Source organism: Ranitomeya variabilis, chromosome 2, assembly GCF_051348905.1.
Source record: "Ranitomeya variabilis isolate aRanVar5 chromosome 2, aRanVar5.hap1, whole genome shotgun sequence".
NCBI classification, from domain to species: Eukaryota; Metazoa; Chordata; class Amphibia; order Anura; family Dendrobatidae; genus Ranitomeya; species Ranitomeya variabilis.
This window is the reverse complement of record NC_135233.1, coordinates 29145333-29162874: the sequence shown is the minus strand read 5'-3', so window position 1 is coordinate 29162874 and position 17542 is coordinate 29145333. Positions and strand designations below refer to the sequence as shown.

The following is a 17542-nucleotide window of genomic DNA, read 5'->3' as shown; positions in this document are numbered from 1 at the left end:
GATCACTGAGGCTCTCAGTCTCCTCCCAAAGCAGGGCCGGACTGGCCATCTGGCAATTCTGGTAAATGACAGAAGGGCCTGTTTGGTCATGAGCTGCTTTGTTTGCTACGTTGTTAACATAATCGGTGTTCTCAAGACACCCACACTGTTAAGAGTTGTGATGGAGCACAAAGTTGCTGACTCCGTCACTTACCCCAGCAGGCCACTGGTATCATTAGAAATATTGGCCTTGTAGAAAATCTTCGTTTCCTCCATCCAGGGTAATGTTAGTAACATATCCCATCTGGTTCATGGGGACGGGGACAACATGGGCCTGTGTGATTTCAAATGCCAAGACTGAATTTCAGCCCCAGTCCGTACCTATCCCAAAGACAATGGTAAGGCAGGAATCTAATGACTCCAGCTCCACTATTATAGTCAACTGTATTTGAGGACCAAGAAATAAAAACCTGAGGACTGACATATGGCTGAAATCGGGACATACCCATGACACCTCGGAATAGATGGACAACTGGCCAAATGTAGAACTGTCCTGCTGATCCGAGATGGCTGGGAAATATCAACACTCTACAGATCTTTAATATTAGTATTTTCTTCCGGGTTTTGCAGTGACCATAACATGGTAAGTTTCAATATAATTTTTAATCAAACATTCAAAAGGAGAAATGCCAAAACCTGGAACTTTAAGATAGCTGATTTCAACAAATTAAAGGAAGAACTTAATCGTATAGACTGGGACAACATCATGGTAACTGTGGATACCAATCTTAAATGCAGAATTTTTAAGGAAATACTACTAGAATCCTGCCGAAAACTTATACCCTCTGGTAATAAAACGTCAAGGAATAAAAAAAAAAAACATTATGGATGAATGAGACAGTGCAAAGTTCAATAAGACAAATACAAAGAGCGTTCAAAATCTTGAAAGCCTAGAATACTGAAATAACATTTCAGGAGAATAAAGATCTAAATAAGAAATGTAAAAAAGAAATCAAGCTAGCAAAGTTATCTACAAAGAACCAAATCACCAATGACATTAAAATAAATCCAAACATTTTTTATAAATACATCAATGCCAAAAAGAAAAAAATTTAAGGTATCAGCTCCTTAAAAGATGACAACAACAAGATAATCATAGAGAATAAAGAAAAGGCTGAGATATTAAACAGGCACTTTTCATCTGTGTTCACCAATAATAATAATAATAATAATAATTTTATTTATATAGCGCCAACATATTCCGCAGCGCTTTACAACTTATAGAGGGGACTTATACAGACAATAGACATTACAGCATAACAGAAATCACAGTTCAAAACAGATACCAGTAGGAATGAGGGCCCTGCTCACAAGCTTACAATCTATGAGGAAAAGGGGAGACACGAGAGGTGGATGGTAACAATTGCTTTAGTTGTTTGGACCAGCCATAGTGTAAGGCTCGGGTGTTCATGTAAAGCTGCATGAACCAGTTAACTGCCTAAGTATGTAACAGTACAGACACAGAGGCTATTAACTGCATAAAGTGTATGAGAACATGATGGAGGAACGTGATTATGTTGTTGTTTTTTTATTAATAGGCCACACAGGGATAGTTAGGTTAATGCGTTGAGGCGGTAGGCCAATCTGAACAAATGAGTTTTTAGGGCACGCTTAAAACTGTGGGGATTGGGGATTAATTGTATTAACCTAGGTAGTGCATTCCAAAGAATCGGCGCCGCACGTGTAAAGTCTTGGAGACGGGAGTGGGAGGTTCTGATTATTGAGGATGCTAACCTGAGGTCATTAGCAGAGCGGAGGGCACGGGTAGGTTGGTAGACTGAGACCAGAGAGGAGATGTAGGGTGGTGCTGAGCCAATGAACTGTCTGTTATAGGGATCATTCAACGAGACAAAAATCAAAACTCACAACCTGATATAACTAGTTTAACACAAAAAGAAGTGCATCTACATCTGAGCAATTTAAACATTGACAAATCCCCAGACCCAGATGGCATTCAATCACGGATACTGAGGGAATTGAGCTTAATAATTGACTACTGTACCTCATATTCTTAGACACTCTTGTAACAGGATTGGAGGATGGCTCACGTGGTACCAATATTTCAGAAAGGTAAGAAGGTGAATCCAGGCAACTACCATCCGGTAAGCCTGACATCAGTAGTGTGCAAAATTTTTGAGGGCATTATAAGAAATGACCTGCAGAAATATATAGTAGATAATAATATAATAACTGACAACCAGCATGGATTCATGAAGAATAAGTCATGCCTAACTAACATGTTGGGTTTCTATGAGGAGGTAAGTGCAAATCTGAATGATCTGATGGACCCTACTTGGTCATGAAATGGTCATTAGTTTAAATGAGCATTCATTTCTCCTGAGAAAGTGCCTCTTGGAAATTCCCAGCTTTTTGAAATTGCCCCAAAGTTATATTTGCTTTTCATACTGCTTTAGTCCTGTCAGGCATATATCCTAGTCATGCTTATCATGTGTGTCATTCATTGCTCAAGGGTTTTATTATGCATATAACTGTGTATAACTACCTCCCTGTTCATCCACTATAATCATCACTATAATAATCCACTACAGTACAGAAAGCTTTACATCATGTCCGGAGTTGCCTCTAAGATCGCCCAAGATAGGGCCAAGGCAGCGGGTCTTGGCTCCCTTGATAACCCTGTAAAATTTGCTGATCAGGACTTTGAGAAGCTGAAGGCAGAGTACCTGGCATCCAAAAAGCTATTTGAAGATGAAAAATTTAAAGCTGAGCAGTCTTCCCTAGGCAAAGATGACAAGGAAGGGCTGGGTCCAGGTACAGAAAAGGCACAGGGGACAGTGTGGAAGAGACCAAAGGTAAGAATCTGTTCAATAATAATGTGTATGTATATTCCTATCTGTTTAGAAGAGATGACAAGCAAAAAAAACTCTTCTGTATCTCATAATTTTATGTAAAGTAAATTCACTTATAACAAATTTCCAAAACGACTTCTTTTACAGATTAGCCACTTTGAAAGCGTTGCTCTACGTGCACTGTATTATGGTGGAAAAAAGAGCTGAGCAGATTAATATATTGCTTACTGTAAATAATTTTGTATAGCTTGAGTTGTCGTAGGAGTCTAGTGGGAGATCTCACACTGTGACATCGTCCATCTTACACTGACTCTATTCAACCACTTTTACATAGTCATCTGTTTAGCTCCTTCTAGTCTATGTTTTGCTGCTCACAGATAGGTTATAACACAACACCCCAATTGTATATTAATCAACGAGATAAAGAGCCTTTTCTTTAAAATATAAATACTTTATTATACATAAACAAAATAAACATGTATAGAAGTAAAGTACCACCCACCAAAATCAGGTACATAGGGAAGTAAAACCAGGTATAATAGTAAGAAACAATCAGTATTGCAGATGTTTTTATATTATTCCAAAGCCATAAATATTTGGACCGTATATATTAATAGAAAAATATTCTCAAACAAATAGTATAAATGGCCCTTTCAAAAGAAAGGGAAAGTAAGCAAGGAGGTGAAGGCTACCTATATAATATAAAATTAGATCCAAGTGTTAATTATAACACGTAAGGACCCAGAGAATGAGCTGTCAGTGCAGCATACAAAATCCGGCTATAAATACTAGCAATAAGAAGGTGCCAAAAAATACCAATACTCCCCACTAAACTTAATTCAAATTGGAGCCCTGAACTTTCAATCTGGCGCTCCCAAAAAAAATTTTTAAATTCTATGGAACAAATAATGTGACTGGCCCTTTAAGGAAAGAAAGTAAGCAAGGGGCTACCTATATAGAATTAAAATAATTACCAAATACTATTTATAGCACTTGAAAACCCCGCAAATGTGCTGTCAGTGCAGCGTACAATTCCAGCTAAAAGTACTGGTAACATGGGGTGCTGATAATGCCAATAATGCCCGCTACACTTACTTTCAACTAGAAACCTGGACCCTGGACCTGGCGCCCCGACGCGCGTTTCGCCTTTCTTCTTCAGGAGGCGTGGCTAACATAACACAAACATCCGTATATATAGTTTGAGGGAACCAATGATGTGAATGCCGTCCCTAATTGGTATCCGGTAATATAAGGCGCATGCGCGAGTATTCCCCGGCCCCATCTGGGCACTTCCTCCTTCGCTCCTGAGATGCAAGCAATCCACCGCTGCCTAGCAGCGGGGGACGCCAACGTATCACGTGAGCGAATCTGGAAGGTCCGGACTCGGGAGTCCCCGGGCATGCGCACTGGCCTATACCAAGAATATGAACGGCAATACTACCAACCTCCTTCACCGCAAAGGCAGCATAAAGAGGCATGATATTTGTTCTTATGTCTATGTGGACATACGATTAAATAGTATATTTAACAATAAGAGCTGATAACAGAATAAATCAAAATACAAGCATGCACAATAGTAAAAATACATAAATACAACATTAACAATGTGAATGAACAAAACCGATACCTCTATAAATATAAATATAAATACTTTATATAATAATAAATATATATATCGGTGCATAAATATTCAAAAACCTAAGGTACAAATTTGACCATAAAACATGTGAATAAATAAAGTGAATTGTGCAATATAAGCAATATAAATTACTACTAATTATAAAATATAGTTTTATCTATGAACACCAAAAAATCATCTGCTTAATATAAATATGGATAAAATAAAATGTGCTACATGAATTACTGATAATGATAAAATACAATTTTATCAGTAAACACCATAAAATAACAAAATTAATCTACATAGTATAACTAGATAAAGTGAATTCCACAATAAATTACTGATAATCATAAAATACAATTTCATCAATAAACACCATAAAATTACAAGAATAATATACATAATATAAATATAATGAACCTAACAATACAATTGTACATAATTATGCTTGATAGCTCTTCAAATCCAACGTATATCCTTCTTCAGCTCGTTTAATCCACAATCAACATATTTGGTCACTCAAATATATAGATAAACATATCTAAAAAGATAATTGAACATGTAAGTTAAAATTGTAAAACCAAATAAAACATATACGAACATATTAAAAACTAGGGAATAGCAATCCTATAGTGAACACTATTTTAAAGGAATGAACCGAATCCATGACTCTCATTTAGACCATTAGGAACTAAAGTGTTCAGCCTATAAATCCAACGGCTTTCCACTTGAGATAATACTCTAAACAAATTGCCACCCCTAATCCCCAAGGTCACTTGGTCAATTGCCATAAAACGGAGGTTAGTGGCATCAGAATTATGAACAGCTTTGAAATGTCTAGCCAGAGTTTTTAACTGTTCATTTTCCTTTGGATCTGTAGATTTTTCTTTTTCATTTGGATCTTTAGATTTTTCTATGTCGCGTATATGCTCGCGTATCCTAATGCGAAGCTCACGAGTGGTCATGCCGATATACGATTTGTTACAAGGACAATAGGCTAGATAAATTACTCCTTGTGATGTGCAAGTAAGATATTTCCGGATAGAAAAAGTACGTGAGTGATCAAAGTTGTAAAAGACCTTACTCTTAATTGTATTCGCACACGCCTTGCATTTTTTACAAGGAAAGAAACCTTGCACTTCACCAAAGGGATTCATCTGAATGGGTTTTTTTGGACCATAATGACTCCTTACCAACAGATCGGACAGATTTTTAGATCTTTTAGCTGTTATAAGGGGTTTAGGAGTCAAAGTCTTTTTCAAAATAGGATCAGTTAGTAAAATGGCCCAACGATTTTGTATGATGTTAGTTAGTTCTTTCCATTGGCCACTAAAGTTCGTAATCAGTCTTACTTTATCGAATTCAGGTTTCTTGTCTTTATTCATATAAAGAAGCTGATTCCTTGTCACCTTGCAGGCTCTGTTATAGGCATGACGGATTGGTCGATGACCATATCCCCTTTCCCGAAACCTAGAGTACAAATCAGATGCTTGAGTTTGGAAGGCATCTTCAGTAGAGCAAATTCTTTTTGCTCTCAAATATTGTCCTACAGGGATAGACCTAATAGTAGAGGGCAAATGAGAGGATTCGGCGTATAATAATGAGTTGGTGGAAGTTGGTTTTCTAAAAATGGTGGTAAAGATTGAACCATCTGGATTCACAGACACATCAATATCCAAGAACGTAACTCTCCGTCCACAGGAGTAAGTCAAATGTATATTTAATTCATTATTATTAAGAAGTCTCATGAGGTCAGTGAGATAGGTGTCCAGTCTGGTGCAGGGGCTTGCTGAACGGTCAGTGTTTTGATTGACAGCTCGGTTGTTCAATCTGAGACTGGGAGGTGCTGGCTGTCTCCAGATACTCATTGTCCCAAGTGATTGCCGGCTACTTAACATGGCTGTTAGTTACACACTTCTGCATGATATAAATTCAGATTTTGTGTGGTTTGTCTCTCTGTGCCTTGTGTTCTGTTTGCTGATCTTTCATTGCCTGACCTTGAACCTCCTTCTGACCATCTGTTTAAACGCTTTGTTCTGATCCGCTTTATCTTCCTGGTATTTTGACCGCTGACCATTAGCTGACTACACCTTTGTCTCTTCCTTCTGTTTATGATGTGCCCTCCTGGCTTTTGACCTCGGACTCCTTGACTATACTGACTTGCGACTTGTCCATGAGAAGTGACTCAGCAAAACAGAACCATATTAATCATGACAGATGCATTGAAAATAAACAGTTTAAAGGGAATCTGTCACCTCCTTTTTCGTATATAAACTGCGGCCACCGCCATCAGGAGCTTATCTACAGCATTCTGTAATGCTGTAGATAAGCCCCCGATGTAACCTGAAAGATAAGAAAAACAAGTTAGATTATACTCACCTGGGGGGGGCGGTCCAGTCCGATGGTCATCGCGGTCCGTGTCCGGCACCTCCCATCTTCATGTGATGACATCTTCTTCCTTGCGTCTGTCGCGGCTCCTTCGCAGGCGTACTTTATCTGCCCTGTTGGACCGGACCGCCCCCCAGGTGAGTATAAGCTAACTTGTTATTCATATCGTTCAAGTTACATCGGGGGCTTATCTACAGCATTGCAGAATGCTGTAGATAAGCCCCTAAAGGCGGTGGCCGAAGCATATATACGAAAAAGTAGGTGACAGATTCCCTTTAAGAAAAACTAATACACTGAATTTTATCTAGTGCAAGTGAGGAGCAGAGATGAGTGAACGTGTTTGGAAAATGTTCGCCAATGTCAAATCTCGGCTTGAACGTGGCACATTCGAATTTTTTTCGCTTTCACAAGCATTTTTACTAAAAGTCTGCAAAAATCGGTCACAGTTCGGCAAATCATCGCATTTCCACTAATGCTTTTGATATTACTTTGGCTAGGATAGTGGTGCTGTATGATGAGGGGGGGTTACGTGTTTGATGAGGGGAGGGGATGTGGAGAGGTTACAGGAGCATGTGAAGAGATTACAAGAGCAGGGCCCTCTGCTTTTTATTCCTTAACTTTATGAGTGTTAATTCCAGCAACCAATGAGGGTGCAGAAACCATGAACAATGTCATGACTAGGGTTGAGCGACTTTCATTTTTTTAAGATCGAGTAGGGTTTTGGGAAACCCGATTTTGTCCAGAGTCGAGTCGAGTGCAGTCGGCCGATTATCGCTAAAAGTCGGGGATCGACCGAAACACGAAACCCAATGCAAGTCAATGGGGAAGCATAGTCGGCAGTGAGTGGAGGCCAGGAAAACACCTACAGTGCCCATTTTAATGCCAAAAACATCCATTCTTGTTTCTGAAGCTTGCCAATCTTAATTAACTGTATAATAATAGTTGGGCATAGGGAATTGGGGGAAAGTTGTGGGGGGAGTAGGGCTGGCTCAAGTTTTTCGTGGGCCCTGGAAATGCGGACTACGTCACGGCGGTGTTGCAGGGAAAGGTAAGTATTTAAACGTTGCAAGTGCTGTGATCCTGAGCAAGCAGGGGGGGGCCCACTCGTTCGCATTGGCACTGGCACAGGGCCCCTCAAAGTACGGCGGTGTGTTTGCATGGCGGGGGCGCCTCCCACCAGCAGCGACACTTTTGCGTACTCTGAGGGGCCCTGTGCCAGTGACGTCGCCAACGAGTATGCCCCCCCACCTGATGAAGGAACCTGCACTTTCATCTGCACCTTCCTCTTTGTCCCTGTGTAAGGTGGTATAACATGCGGGAAGGGGAACCTTACTTTCAGCAGGGTCAGATTCTGGCTGTGTAGAGTACAAGGGGAATGTAGTGGTCTAGGTCAATGTACCAGCAGACTCATTTAGCAGTGGCTGGGCAATGGGCAGGATGAGGAGGAAACAGATATAGGGCCAAAGAATAAAGTAGGCTAAATGCAGTTCAAAATTGGTAACAGGACTAAACAGGCGGCATTGCTTTGTTCAGTGGAGTAGCAAACCCAAGAGCAGCAGACACTGTTTCAAGGGCCTAACCACACTAGTAGGCCAAATGCAGTTTAATATCTGATAGTATAGGGCGAAAGCCAGAATGTGGAAGCTCAGCTTTGTTCAGTTGAGGACAACACCAGGGAGGGGCAGACACCTTTAGTAGGCCGGAAAAGCCTATTGCATTTTTTAAAATGGTAATTTGGAGCAGAAGGTTGAAGCTCAGCTTTATTTAGTTGAGGACAACACCAGGCAGGGGCACACAGACAGACACCTTTAGTAGGCCGGAAAAGCCTATTGCATTTTTTAAAATGGTAATTTGGAGCAGAAGGTTGAAGCTCAGCTTTATTTAGTTGAGGGCAACACCAGGGAGGGGCAGAAGCCGTTAGTAGGCCCTAACCACCATTTTTTTTTTTTAAAACCACTTAATGAGAGCCGGAAGGTTGAAGCTCAGCTTTATTTAGTTGAGGACAACACCAGGCAGGGGCACACAGACAGACACCTTTAGTAGGCCGGAAAAGCCTATTGCATTTTTTAAAATGGTAATTTGGAGCAGAAGGTTGAAGCTCAGCTTTATTTAGTTGAGGACAACACCAGGCAGGGGCACACAGACAGACACCTTTAGTAGGCCGGAAAAGCCTATTGCATTTTTTAAAATGGTAATTTGGAGCAGAAGGTTGAAGCTCAGCTTTATTTAGTTGAGGACAACACCAGGCAGGGGCACACAGACAGACACCTTTAGTAGGCCGGAAAAGCCTATTGCATTTTTTAAAATGGTAATTTGGAGCAGAAGGTTGAAGCTCAGCTTTATTTAGTTGAGGACAACACCAGGCAGGGGCACACAGACAGACACCTTTAGTAGGCCGGAAAAGCCTATTGCATTTTTTAAAATGGTAATTTGGAGCAGAAGGTTGAAGCTCAGCTTTATTTAGTTGAGGACAACACCAGGCAGGGGCACACAGACAGACACCTTTAGTAGGCCGGAAAAGCCTATTGCATTTTTTAAAATGGTAATTTGGAGCAGAAGGTTGAAGCTCAGCTTTATTTAGTTGAGGACAACACCAGGCAGGGGCACACAGACAGACACCTTTAGTAGGCCGGAAAAGCCTATTGCATTTTTTAAAATGGTAATTTGGAGCAGAAGGTTGAAGCTCAGCTTTATTTAGTTGAGGGCAACACCAGGGAGGGGCAGAAGCCGTTAGTAGGCCCTAACCAAAGTTGAAGGCCAAATGCAGTTTAATTTCTGATACTATAGGCCGAAAGCCAGAAGGTGGAAGCTCCGATTTAGACAGTGGAGGACAATTTGAATTAGGGACTGCAGACAGACTTAGTAGGCTGTCCCCTGTGGACCATGCATCCACCACATTAACCCATTGCGCCGTAATGGACACGTAATCTTCCGTGGCCATGCCTACAGGTCCATGCGTCTGTTGTCAGGTGCACCTTTGTACTCACAGATTGCCAGAGTGCATGGACAATGCGGTCTTCTACATGCTGGTGGAGGGTTGGGATGGCTTTTCTCGCAAAAGAAGTGTCGACTGGTTAGCTTGTAGCGTGGTACAGCGTAGTCCATCATGGCCTTATTAATAGTAAATAAAATATATAACTAGGCTCTATGAACTTTTAAATAGGTTCCAGGGGTACACGGGCAGCATTGGTGTGGTCAGTGGAGGAGTATTGCAAGTAGGGGCTGCAGACAGGCTATCAAAGGCCTAAAATACCAAACAGTAGGCACTCATGGCAGTTTTACATCGGTTACATGGATACACAGGCAGGCACTCCAGGCAGCATTGTGGTCAGTGGAGGAGTATTGCAAGTAGGGGCCGCAGACAGGCTATCAAAGGCCTAAAATAACAAACAGTAGGCAGTCATGGCAGTTTTACATCGGTTACATGGATACACAGGCAGGCACTCCAGGCAGCATTGTGGTCAGTGGAGGAGTATTGCAAGTAGGGGCCGCAGACAGGCTATCAAAGGCCTAAAATAACAAACAGTAGGCAGTCATGGCAGTTTTACATCGGTTACATGGATACACAGGCAGGCACTCCAGGCAGCATTGTGGTCAGTGGAGGAGTATTGCAAGTAGGGGCCGCAGACAGGCTATCAAAGGCCTAAAATAACAAACAATAGGCTCATTGCAGTTTTACAGCGGTTACATGGATACACAGGCAGCTAGGTGGTGAGTGGAGGAGTATTTAAAGTAAGGACCGCAGACAGGCTATCAAAGGCCTAACATAACAAACAATAGGCTCATGGCAGTTTTACAGCGGTTACATGGATAGACGGGCAGGCAGCTTGGTGGTGAGTGGAGGAGTATTTAAAGTAGGGACCGCAGACAGGCTATCAAAGGCCTAACATAACAAACAATAGGCTCATGGCAGTTTTACAGCGGTTACATGGATACACGGGCAGGCAGCTTGGTGGTGAGTGGAGGAGTATTTAAAGTAGGGACCGCAGACAGGCTTCAAAGGCCTAACATAAGAAAATGGGCTGGCTGTAGGCACTTTATAATTGGTTCCAGGGGTACACGGGCAGCAGTGGTCTGGCCAGTGGAGGACTAGTGGAAGGAGGGACCGCAGACAGGCTTCAAAGGCCTAACATAAAAAAATGGGCTGGCTGTAGGCACTTTATAATTGGTTCCAGGGGTACACGGGCAGCAGTGGTCTGGCCAGTGGAGGACTAGTGGAAGGAGGGACCGCAGACAGGCTTCAAAGGCCTAACATAAAAAAATGGGCTGGCTGTAGGCACTTTATAATTGGTTCCAGGGGTACACGGGCAGCAGTGGTCTGGTCAGTGGAGGACTAGTGGAAGGAGGGACCGCAGACAGGCTTCAAAGGCCTAAAATAACAAACAATAGGCTCATGGCAGTTTTACAGCGGTTACATGGATACACGGGCAGCTTGGTGGTGAGTGGAGGAGTAGTGCAAGGAGTGTCTGTCCCAGTACTCCCAAAATATAAATAGATGTTAATGTCTCGCAAAACAACCAAAACAAAAAAAAAGGTGGCATACTTAGGTACAGGGGTGGGCTCATCTGCTGAGTTTCTGACATAGTAATTTGGCAGTAACTATTTAATGGTGCCAATATAGGACACAGACACAGACTACTTTAAGTTGCATCATAGATGTCTACAAATTTGTATTATCAGTGCCAGACATTGAATGATGTCAGCGAATAGACTAAAGATTGGTGGAGCTGTGCGACATAATTTTGCACGTGGTAGAGCACATTTTGAGCTGGGGTAGGGGGGAACTCTCTTGAGGCCGGCGGGACCGCCCCAGGGCCCCTCATGTTACAACGGTGTGTCTGACGTTGGGTGCGCACCACCACCGCCAGAGACACTACATTGTACTATGAGGGACCCAGTAGCAATGCCGTCAACCAAAAGCGAGCACACCCACCTCTTCAGACAAACAGCAGTCTCACGGGTGCTTGCGCCAAGTCGCGATACCACGGCCCCGTGTGGGGAGTTTTGCCATTTAGGGAGGTGTAAACATGTCGTATGCTGTACAATCAGCTGCAGCAAATTAGACATTAGAAAAGTAATTCACAGGCAAGAGCTTTTCATAGGAAAGCTAGGTGTCGGCCGGGCAAGGTGGGGCAAAAGATTTCGAAATCCAGTTGTGGTTCATTTTAATGAATGTTAGATCGTCAACATTTTGGGTAGCCAGACGAGTCCTTTTTTCGGTTAATATTGAACCTGCAGCACTGAATACTCTTTCTGATAGGACACTTGCTGCCGGGCAAGCAAGCTCCTGCAATGCATATTCTGCCAATTCTGGCCAGGTGTCTAATTTGGAGGCCCAGTAATCAAATGGGAATGACGGTTGAGGGAGAACATCGATAAGGGATGAAAAATAGTTAGTAACCATACTGGACAAATGTTGTCTCCTGTCACTTTCAATTGATGCAGCAGTACCTGTCCTGTCTGCGGTCATAGCAAAATCACTCCACAACCTGGTCAGAAAACCCCTCTGTCCAACGCCACTTCTGATGTGTGCACCCCTAACACTCCTAGTCTGCTGCCCCCTGGAGCTCGTGTGAGAACGATCACGTGCGCTGTGTGCTGGGAATGCCTGAAGCAAACGGTCAACAAGAGTTGATTGTTTGGTTGCTAATATTAGTTCCAAGTTCTCATGTGGCATAATATTTTGCAATTTGCCTTTATAGCGTGGATCAAGGAGGCAGGCCAACCAGTAATCGTCATCGTTCATCATTTTCGTAATGCGTGTGTCCCTTTTTAGGATACGTAAGGCATAATCCGCCATGTGGGCCAAAGTTCCAGTTGTCAAATCTCCGGTTGTGATTGGTTGAGGGGCAGTTGCAGGCAAATCTACGTCACTTGTGTCCCTCAAAAAACCAGAACCCGGCCGTGACACGCAACCAATTTCCTGTGCCCCCGGGAAAGGTTCGGCATTAAAAATATACTCATCCCCATCATCCTCCTCGTCCTCCACCTCCTCTTCGCCCGCTACCTCGTCCTGTACACTGCCCTGACCAGACAATGGCTGACTGTCATCAAGGCTTTCCTCTTCCTCTGGTGCAGACGCCTGCTCCTTTATGTGCGTCAAACTTTGCATCAGCAGACGCATTAGGGGGATGCTCATGCTTATTACGGCGTTGTCTGCACTAACCAGCCGTGTGCATTCCTCAAAACACTGAAGGACTTGACACATGTCTTGTATCTTAGACCACTGCACACCTGACAACTCCATGTCTGCCATCCTACTGCCTGCCCGTGTATCCTCCCACAAATAAATAACAGCACGCCTCTGTTCGCACAGTCTCTGAAGCATGTGCAGTGTTGAGTTCCACCTTGTTGCAACGTCTATGATTAGGCGATGCTGGGGAAGGTTCAAAGACCGCTGATAGGTCTGCATACGGCTGGCGTGTACAGGCGAACGTCGGATATGTGAGCAAAGTGCACGCACTTTGAGGAGCAGGTCGGAGAACCCAGGATAAGTTTTCAATAAGCACTGCACCACCAGGTTTAAGGTGTGAGCCAGGCAAGGAATGTGTTTCAGTTGGGAAAGGGAGATGGCAGCCATGAAATTCCTTCCGTTATCACTCACTACCTTGCCTGCCTCAAGATCTACTGTGCCCAGCCACGACTGCGTTTCTTGTTGCAAGAACTCGGACAGAACTTCCGCGGTGTGTCTGTTGTCGCCCAAGCACTTCATAGCCAATACAGCCTGCTGACGCTTGGCAGTAGCTGGCCCATAATGGGACAACTGGTGTGCAACAGTGTCATCTGCCGATGGAGTGGTTGGCAGACTGCGTTCTGTGGAAGAGCTGTAGCTTCTGCAGGAGGACGAGGAGGAGGAGGAGGAGGGGGTGCGAACGCCTACAGCCAACTGTTTCCTAGACCGTGGGCTAGGCACAACTGTCCCTAAATTGATGTCGCCTGTGGACCCTGCATCCACCACATTCACCCAGTGTGCCGTGATGGACACATAACGTCCCTGGCCATGCCTACTGGTCCATGCATCTGTAGTCAGGTGCACCTTTGTACTCACAGATTGCCTGAGTGCATGGACGATGCGCTGTTTAACATGCTGGTGCAGGGCTGGGATGGCTTTTCTGGAAAAAAAGTGTCGACTGGGTAGCTCGTATCGTGGTTCAGCGTACTCCATCAGGGCTTTGAAAGCTTCGCTTTCAACTAACCGGTAGGGCATCATCTCTAACGAGATTAGTCTAGCTATGTGGGCGTTAAAACACTGTGTACGCGGATGCGAGGATAAGTACTTCCTTTTTCTAACCAGAGTCTCATGTAGGGTGAGCTGGACTGGAGAGCTGGAGATCGTGGAACTTTCGGGTGTGCCGGTGTACATGGCAGACTGAGATACGGTTGGAGACGGTATTGTTTCCGCCGGTGCCCTAGATGCAATATTTCCTCCTACAAAACTGGTGATTCCCTGACCCTGACTGCTTTTGGCTGGCAAAGAAACCTGCACAGATACTGCCGGTGGTGCGGAAAATGGTGTCCTTACAGTGACGGAAGGGATGTTGCGTTGCTGACTAGCTTCATTGGCCGAGGGTGCTACAACCTTGAGGGACGTTTGGTAGTTAGTCCAGGCTTGAAAATGCATGGTGGTTAAGTGTCTATGCATGCAACTAGTATTTAGACTTTTCAGATTCTGACCTCTGCTTAAGCTAGTTGAACATTTTTGACAGATGACTTTGCGCTGATCAGTTGGATGTTGTTTAAAAAAATGCCAGACTGCACTCTTCCTAGACTCGGATCCCTTTTCAGGGATTGCAGACTGAGCTTTAACCGGATGGCAACGCTGTGCTCCAACAGGTTTTGGCTTTGACACGCGTTTTGGGCCAGATACGGGCCCGGCAGATGGAACCTGTTGCGATGTTGATGCCTGCTGCGGCCCCTCCTCCACCTCCGCTTCTGAACTACTGCCGCCTGCACCCTGTTCCCCCAATGGCTGCCAATCGGGGTCAATAACTGGGTCATCTATTACCTCCTCTTCGAGCTCGTGTGCAACTTCGTCTGTGTCACTGTGTCGGTCGGTGGTATAGCGTTCGTGGCGGGGCAACATAGTCTCATCAGGGTCTGATTGTGGATCTGTACCCTGAGAGGGCAATGTGGTGGTCTGAGTCAAAGGAGCAGCATAGTACTCTGGCTGTGGCTGTGCATCAGTGCACTCCATGTCAGAATATACTTGTAATGGGCATGGCCTGTTAAATGTTTCACTTTCTAAGCCAGGGACGGTATGTGTAAAGAGCTCCATGGAGTGACCCGTTGTGTCGCCTGCTGCATCCTTCTCTCTTGTTGTAGTTTTTGCTGAGGAGGACAAGGAAGCGACTTGTCCCTGACCGTGAACATCCACAAGTGACGCGCTGCTTTTACATTTACCAGTTTCGGAAGAGGAGGCAAAAGAGCTAGAGGCTGAGTCTGCAATGTAAGCCAAAACTTGCTGTTGCTGCTCCGCCTTTAAAAGCGGTTTTCCTACTCCCAGAAAAGAGAGCGTTCGAGGCCTTGTGTAGCCTGACGATGAAACTGGCTCCACAGCTCCAGACTTAGGTGGAATATTTTTATCCCCACGACCACCTGATGCTCCACTACCACTACCATCATTACCAGCTGACAATGAACGCCCACGACGACCTCTTGCACCAGACTTCCTCATTGTTTTAAAATCTTAACCAAAGTAACTTTATTTGTTGCTGTCAAACAACTTACACGGTGAGCTATAACTTCAGTATGATTTCAATATCCCTTAACAGGTTGGTGAGACCACAAGGAAAATCAGGCACAATGTTACACACTCTGTTTACTGTGGCACAAAATCACAGAGATGACACACACGCAGGACTGTCACTCAAGCACTAATGTCAATATTAATCTCCCACCTAATTTATTTATTTTTTTTTCTCAGGGAGACTTTAGAAACCAAATAATATTAAAAAAAAAAAAAAAAAAAAAAAAAAAAGGCTTTCTATGGCCCACAATTAGAGAGAGAGAGGTGGCACACCCAGGAGTCAAGACTGGCGCACAAGCTGAAAGGGCAATATTACTCTCCCACTGTTTTTTTATGTTTTTTTTTTTTTTTAAGGGAGACTTTAGAAACCCAATAATATTTAAAAAAAAAAATAAATAGGCTTTCTATGGCCCACTGAATGAGAGGGAGAGAGGTGGCACACCCAGGAGTCAAGACTGGCACACAAGCTGAAAGGGCAATATTACTCTCCCACTGTTTTTTTATGTTTTTTTTTTTTTTTTCAGGGAGACTTTAGAAACCAAATAATAATAAAAAAAAAAAAAAAAAAAAATAGGCTTTCTATAGCCCACTGAATGAGAGATAGCACACACAGCAGTGGCACACAAGCCCTGACTGAGGCCAATATTTTTCTCCCACTGATTGATGTAGTGTTTTTGTGTTGAGGTAGATTTTAGAACACAAATCAAGGAAAAAAAAAAATGCTTTCTATGGCCCACTGAATGAGAGAGAGGTGGCACACCCAGGAGTCAAGACTGGCACACAAGCTGAAAGGGCAATATTACTCTCCCACTGTTTTTTTATGTATTTTTTGTTTTTTAAGGGAGACTTTAGAAACCCAATAATATTTTTTAAAAAAAATAAATAGGCTTTCTATGGCCCACTGAATGAGAGGGAGAGAGGTGGCACACCCAGGAGTCAAGACTGGCACACAAGCTGAAAGGGCAATATTACTCTCCCACTGTTTTTTTATGTTTTTTTTTTTTTTTTCAGGGAGACTTTAGAAACCAAATAATATTAAAAAAACCAAAAAAAAAAATAGCCTTTCTATGGCCCACTGAATGAGAGAGAGAGGTGGCACACCCAGGAGTCAAGACTGGCACACAAGCTGAAAGGGCAATATTACTCTCCCACTGTTTTTTTATGTTTTTTTTTTTTTTTAAGGGAGACTTTAGAAACCCAATAATATTTAAAAAAAAAAATAAATAGGCTTTCTATGGCCCACTGAATGAGAGGGAGAGAGGTGGCACACCCAGGAGTCAAGACTGGCACACAAGCTGAAAGGGCAATATTACTCTCCCACTGTTTTTTTATGTTTTTTTTTTTTTTTTCAGGGAGACTTTAGAAACCAAATAATAAGAAAAAAAATAAATAAATAAATAGGCTTTCTATAGCCCACTGAATGAGAGATAGCACACACAGCAGTGGCACACAAGCCCTGACTGAGGCCAATATTTTTCTCCCACTGATTGATGTAGTGTTTTTGTGTTGAGGTAGATTTTAGAACACAAATCAAGGAAAAAAAAAAAAAATGCTTTCTATGGCCCACTGAATGAGAGAGAGGTGGCACACCCAGGAGTCAAGACTGGCACACAAGCTGAAAGGGCAATATTACTCTCCCACTGTTTTTTTATGTATTTTTTGTTTTTTAAGGGAGACTTTAGAAACCCAATAATATTTAAAAAAAAAAATAAATAGGCTTTCTATGGCCCACTGAATGAGAGGGAGAGAGGTGGCACACCCAGGAGTCAAGACTGGCACACAAGCTGAAAGGGCAATATTACTCTCCCACTGTTTTTTTATGTTTTTTTTTTTTTTTTCAGGGAGACTTTAGAAACCAAATAATAAGAAAATAAATAAATAAATAAATAGGCTTTCTATAGCCCACTGAATGAGAGATAGCACACACAGCAGTGGCAC

General features: G+C 43.1%; 1 protein-coding gene across 1 annotated transcript in view; it reads left to right on the top strand.

The window, feature by feature from the left end:
• Positions 1 to 2554: 2554 nt before the first annotated feature.
• Positions 2555 to 17542, top strand: part of LOC143804275 (calpain-8-like) — a 68760-nt gene continuing 53772 nt past the window's right edge. Inside the window, exon 1 of the mRNA XM_077282209.1 lies at positions 2555 to 2852. Coding sequence (XP_077138324.1) covers positions 2607 to 2852 — 246 coding nt within the window. The 5' untranslated portion in view covers positions 2555 to 2606. The remainder of the gene's footprint in view (positions 2853 to 17542) is intronic.